The sequence below is a fragment of the Ziziphus jujuba genome, chromosome 10, assembly GCF_031755915.1.
Source record: "Ziziphus jujuba cultivar Dongzao chromosome 10, ASM3175591v1".
Classification (NCBI taxonomy): domain Eukaryota; kingdom Viridiplantae; phylum Streptophyta; class Magnoliopsida; order Rosales; family Rhamnaceae; genus Ziziphus; species Ziziphus jujuba.
This window is the reverse complement of record NC_083388.1, coordinates 5370576-5377486: the sequence shown is the minus strand read 5'-3', so window position 1 is coordinate 5377486 and position 6911 is coordinate 5370576. Positions and strand designations below refer to the sequence as shown.

The following is a 6911-nucleotide window of genomic DNA, read 5'->3' as shown; positions in this document are numbered from 1 at the left end:
AAAAAAGAAGAAGGTACATCTAACGCGGTGAATAAGGCACTTTTGGATGACTTAGTGAATATGGTACTTGTTCGTTCTTTTTTGTCTGACAGGTGGTCAAGAGTGTCATATGGGTTTCAATCCCGCTAAGACGTCCACTAGAGTAATTCTTCTTATTCAACATCTAAATTTGAGGCTTTAGATTATAGTATCATACTAATAATAAAAATAAATAAATAAATAAATACTAGAAGTTTCATTAAATAATATCAATGTGAATAAAGAAAATGGAAAAGAAAAATGAAAGAAGGCATTTATTGATAATACTTCTAAAGTTATATATTAGATTAATCATGTGGAAATTGACATCACAAATTTACACCGCAGTGTACCTTTTGTATTTATTCCTGTACTTAATCCTAATCCCTCTAGCTCTAACATATTATAAGGAGATCAAAACAGTGAGGCGATTAAGTTCAGTACTATAAGTTAATACATGGATTATTTTTGGTAAAACTAATACATGGATTATAGGAATTACTATTCAACTATACATATATATATGTCTATATATATGGATATGGATATATAAGTTTAGGTTGTTATTCTTATTCATTCATATTAATTGTAACGACCCTTGTAAATGATGATGATAAAAGCATAGGGTAAATTGAGGATGTTCATCTATCGTCTCCTTCCACCGGAGCCACTTTCCCTTTGGCAGTTAAAGTAAACCGCTGCAACTGGCAATCCAAGATTATAAAGCTCAGCAAAGTCTCTGGTGTTGAAATTCTGACGCCACCCAGGTGCGTACACTGTTTGCCTCCCCAATTGCCGAAACAGCACAAAAACAAATCGATGAATCCCCACTGTCGGTCGTGGACTCTCATAACACACTACTTCTTGTCCTGCAACATCAATTTTTCCTTTATAAAGTTAAAATATGCTGATATAATTATTGTTGTATACATACATATATATATATACACATCCTCATTCATATATGTGATATATATGTATATATCACTTATACATGTGATAATACTGAAATGGCTCATCCACTATTCATATGAGTAAACAAAATAATTGTTAAAATGAGATAAAATTTTATCACTAATATATATACATCTACTAATAAAACTAGTTTTTGATTGGTCATTTTCATTGCCCAATCACTAGATAAATGACCAATCCATTAGATATGAATACCTTTCTAGTTAATTAGGTAAATGCATTAATATGCATATAAATTAACATTAGGATTAATTGTATTTAGATAGGGTTTTGTGATTTAGGCTTTCAATTTTAAAAAGTAGTGATTTAGGCCCTCAATCTTTCCATTCATTACAAATTGATCAAATAATTGATAATAGTACAAAATTGTAGCAAAGTTTTTGAGGAAAGAGATTAGAGAGCTAAAAAATAGCTATGTGGATGAATTTGTTACGAATTTGTTCAAAATTAGGAATTAGATTAATCTACAATAAATTGAAAAATTAAAGGCTCAAATTGTTATTTTTAAAGGTTGAGTTAAATTGTAAAACTGTGAAAATAAATGATAAAATCTTGCAATCAACCCTTAATATCACTTACCAAAGCTTGCCCCTGTAGTTGCTGGAATATCAGTCACCAACCTACGAAGTCATTCAAAAGCAATTACTAACTTAATAGCAAATTATATATATATAGGGATATTCTATGGTGCGAATCATTTATATGCAGACCGTTCCAAAAAAAGTTGGCTTTGCTGTGTATTATATATGTATACACAGCGTTCACAATAAAACCAATGTTTTTTTTTTTCAGAAATCGATAATTTTTGATATAGTTCGTATTTGGATGGTCCGCACCGTATAATTACTTTATATATATATATAAGCACAAAAAAATTCTAATATTTTATATGCAAATAAAATTACAATAATATACATAACTATTTTGTATAATTCCCCTTGAATTTAGACTACTCCAATTGCCTCATATATAAAATATTTTGTTAGTTTAGCATAGCATCAAAATACTAAACCGTATGCATGAAAATTCCAATGCATAACTTACATTGGTGAAGTTTACATATAACTACATTATTTAATGTAGAAAAAGAAAAAAAAAGAAAAAAAAGGTAGAATCACTTTTAAGGACAGGAATTTACTATACATTCAATAGGATAACGAAATTCTTTGAAAAGTAAGTAAGAAAGTACAAAGTGCAAAAGAAAACGATCGAAAACTACTAAAGTAGGATGGTTTATGGCATGGTTAGTCATGATGATACATGTAGGACCCCAACTCATATTACCCTCCAAGCCTTGTAAATCGAAGATACTTTTTTAATGGTCATATTTCTTTTTCCCATGAAATATAAAACCAGCCAATCACTCACAAAAATAAAGAAAGAAAAGACCCCCCAAAATTAGTGTATCATGAAGTAAACAGCATAATATCTTTAAAATATATCCAGCTATTTTCCATGGTGGCCAAATATGCAGTCATTTTCTTATCCTTGTGAAAATTCACAACCTCATCATCTTGAATTCCCATATTTTTCCAAAAACCTTTGATATGTTTTCAATATAATATGAAAACAACTTCTATCCATATATCTCGTAGTCATATATATATATATATATATATTAACTACTCCAAAATGGTTAATTAAAGACAATTATCTTATAATAATGGTAGATTTGTATTAATAACAGCTTCATTGGAATTCTAAGAAAGAAAGAAAGAAATTTATACCAGTGCAAATATTCTCTTAGGTTTGGGTCACTTGGGCTAGGAGCATCAGGATCAACCATAACCTGAAATACACACACACACACACATATATATGTGCATTGAAAAGAACAATATATATTAATGCCAAACATAACTTTAAGTTAATTTGAACAAACTTTTTTTTTTTTTTAAGAGTTTGAATAAGAAAGAAGAAAACTAGGTGTTATAAGAAAAAGAGACACAGAGAGAGACAGAGAGAGACACAGAGAGAGAGAGAGAGAGAGAGAGAGAGAGAGAGAGAGAGAGAGAGAGTTGGAAATGAAAGCCATACCAAGGTGTAGAAAGTCCTAAGATCGTCACCACCAATGTCAACTCTAGGTTGGCTGACAACGTGGGAAGGCTTGAGCTCACAACCATTGTTAACCTCTCGATTACCGTAAGAAACCCTAAGAGATATAGACCTTGTGAAAGGGTCCAAAACATCTCCGATAACTCTACCAACAACAAGAGGGTCCCTTTCTCTAGGCATGATTGATCAAATTCACAAACCACTTCTTCAAATGGGGCCTTTTTTTTATTTTTATTTTTTAAAAAAGAGAAAACTACCAGGGAAAAAAAAAAAAAAAACTACAAAATTTTGAAAGATTCCAATTCAAAAACGTCGTGGTGGGGTTTTTTGTTCTGACTGAAATTCTAGGGAGTTTCAATGGCTATTTATATTTTGGTTGCATGGTTGTCTTCCTTAGCTTTTCGTACCATCACTAGATTCTTTCTTTGTTTTATTTATCTTTTGTTTTCGAGTCTTTGGTTATTCTTACTAAATTCCTTCGATCAATAAAATGATGATGCCCCTTCCTCTTTCAAACTGTAAAGTCAAGTGGACCAACATATATATTTTTTTTATTCGGATTGATCAATTTTATGCATTGTCGGTCCCAAGCACCCATTCATCCAACATATCGTATTTTTATTTTGCTCTCTCAATTCCAAAAAAGTCTTAAAGAAATTTAAGTTGTATACAATGTGACTAATCATATTTTATATACATATCTAAATTTGGCCTCTTATATATCATATAACTCTTTGTGAGATAATATAATTATAGTTCTTAACGACTTAAATTTTTAGCAAAAGTGACAATTGGATTTTATATTAGAACTAACGATGCATAAGGTTCTAAATTTAAAATTTTAATTATAAATTATCTGCCAATAATTTAAACCTTTAGAAAGAATAGTAATTCAATTCATATAAGTAGACATACTATTTCTATATAAAGCCTTCAAAATTAAACGTCCACATTTCATATCCAATTATGTAAAAATGCCAACGAATAAGTTTGTGCATTAATGAAAAGAAACATGGTGTAAATAGCAAAAAAAAAAGAAAAAAAATTGTGGTTGCGTAAACAATTACCCATTAATGAATTGACATTATATTACACCGATTAAGATGATATGGAATCAACCATTAATCACTTTCTCCTTTGATTTTTCTTTTTTTTGGACAGACGCTTTCTCTTTTGATTTGATTTATAAAAAACCACCATGTCTGAACAAGAACTTGCCACGACTCTTTGATAAACTCTTCTAGAACTCTCTGTAAGAATTAATTCACTTGGAATCAAACAATACTATAATTAGAATATTACCATCATGTAACAAAGAGGTAGCTTTCTTATTTTTGGCTATAATTGCGATTATTATATTTATGGTCTCAAAACATGCATGGATTTGGAATAAAAGGTGAACGTAATAATAAATCTAAAGTATATATGTGATCTTTATTTCATAAGAAAAGTAAAAAATATAAAATTTGGAAAATATATAATTAATATATAAAATAGTCTATTGATTAGTTATCATTATTATTATTAGTGGGAGTACAGTCAGAATGCGAAATATGGATATTTCAAACCCAATTAATAAATACCTTTAAACTATTTTACCAATAAGAAGTCCTATGAAAAACAAATAATCATGAAAACAAACAAAACAAAGCAATAGAGGAGAGTCAAAATTGGAAAAAAATTAATAAAAACTAAAATAAAAAGAAATAGGAAACACAGAAGTATCCTTTATCCGGAATGCCTCTTTCATCGTTTCTTTTTTGTTCTTATTTGAAGTGGGATATGCGGACCAGAGAGAAACACTACAATTAAAAGCGGGGACCAAAAGAATCTCTATTTCTCTTTTTCTTGCTAATTTGTATGCTAAACGATTGAGACCATAAGTTCCAAAATTTTACTTCTTAAATTTCTTTTATTATTAAACTGTAGAATCGATTCTCAATTTTTTTGAACATATACATTAAGAGGTTCTTGTAGTGATAATTACCTCGTTTAACAACAAGTTTATTTTTTTATTTTTCGTTTCTATTTTTTCTTTTTAAATTATATTTAATTTGTTTAATTCAACACTTTATTAAAGTTAGTTGATGGTAGTTAAGCATCCATGTAAACTCTAAATATAAGGAAAAATATATAAAACAAAAAATAAAACACGATTTAAAATTATGTTAGATTTTTAATTTTTTTTCTTATTTAACATTTGTAATCAGTTGACATGCCTAACAAATTCTAATTATTATTAACTATCATTAACAAACCATTGAAATAAGTAAATTATATACAATTTAGTAGTAAAAATAAAAAATAAGAATACACTTGTTATCAAATGGGCCCTACTAATAATGTTCATATTCTTTCATGCACAAAATTCTGTGTTCATATTCTTTCATATATAAAATTCTGGATTCAAGTAATTTAACTAAAAATATTTAACAAGGGAAATGAAGAATAATTTATATATTTAAGATTGACTTTTTTTTTCTTTTTTTTGAAAGAAGATGGATGGACTAAAGTGGGCTAGCTTAATATATATTAAAAAAAAAAAGAAAAAAGAAAAAGTGGGCTAGCTTTTATTTGTGGTGCATGCTATAGAATTGTTCAGTAAGGAATAGTGTACTTTTTTTTTTTTTTCTTTTCTGAATCTTTAGTTGTGGATTTTAGAATTAGTTATTATTATTCTCTCATTTGCATCCTCATGTTATAGGTTGTCGGTTTGAGAGATACTTTTTTGTTTTTTTCCTTTTATAGTAGGAATTATTACAATCTAATAAAAAATTATAAATCAAAAACATAAAAATATGTAGAATGATGAATCCAAAAATAAATTATTTTCTTTTCAAATAATTTATTTATTTATTTTTGGTTGTAACAAAATAGTTTCCCTGTTTACTTGAGTATTTTTTTTTTACCTTAGATAGCATTAACTTCACATTGTGCTACTTTGTAAAGTTAATGTAGTTTTGATGTCCTTGAATATATCATTGTTTTACTTTCATTTGAACCTTTTTAATTTTATCATAATTGTATTTAGAACCTATACTTTTAAAAAATTATTATTAAACATTCTTCAATTTTTAACATATATTAAAATTGACTCATTTGCTAGTTTTTACTTGAAAGATCAAATAAATGTTAAAAATCTATATTTTATGATTTAAGAATATTGTAAAAATACAATAATGACCTTTAATGTTTAAAATTAACTGATAAAAACTAATAAATGGATATGAGTGATGATGCTCTAAAGGCATGGTTTAAGGTGATTAGAGTAAAACCAAAGGGGTTTAAATGAAAATTTTCCTATATTTTGGATTTTTAATCTGCAAAAGAGAAAAAAAAGGATTATATTGCTCTTTAAATGTGATAATTAATGAAATAGAAGCCAACTAAGACAAAAGAAAAACATAAAAGAATTATTACTACTAATGAAATTGAGATTAGTAAAGAAGCAAATTAGATTTTTTTTTTTGTTTCTGATAAAGAAGCAAATTAGATTGAGTAAACTATGAAAGGTGGATCATTATTATTGTATTTACATTGTTATAATACTTCCCTCACATATGTATGGTTGAATTTTTTTTTCTAAGTTCATTTTGAATCTTTACATACATCATTCCACACCCCCCTCCCCCCACAACCTACTTGAAAATAAGTTATCATTCTATTTATATTTCCTTAATATATAACAGTGATGAATAAAATAGGGCGATTGGCATCACAGGTTTTCTATTTCTCCTTTTACTTGTTCAAGTTTATATGTACACTTAGACATAAACCAATAACATATTATATATGTTTTGATTAAAAAAACATATACATATATATATATATATAAATATAATGTAAAATAATAGATATGTTAA

General features: G+C 27.6%; 1 protein-coding gene across 1 annotated transcript; it reads right to left on the bottom strand.

The window, feature by feature from the left end:
* Positions 1 to 274: 274 nt before the first annotated feature.
* Positions 275 to 3497, bottom strand: LOC107410660 (protein VERNALIZATION 3). The gene is made up of 4 exons (XM_016018112.4): positions 3031 to 3497; positions 2721 to 2782; positions 1573 to 1613; positions 275 to 887 (listed from the first exon to the last, which is right to left on the bottom strand). The coding sequence occupies exons 1-4, from the start codon at positions 3226 to 3228 to the stop codon at positions 664 to 666; spliced, it is 525 nt and encodes a 174-aa protein (XP_015873598.1). The 5' UTR covers positions 3229 to 3497; the 3' UTR covers positions 275 to 663.
* Between the last annotated feature and the right edge of the window lie 3414 nt (positions 3498 to 6911).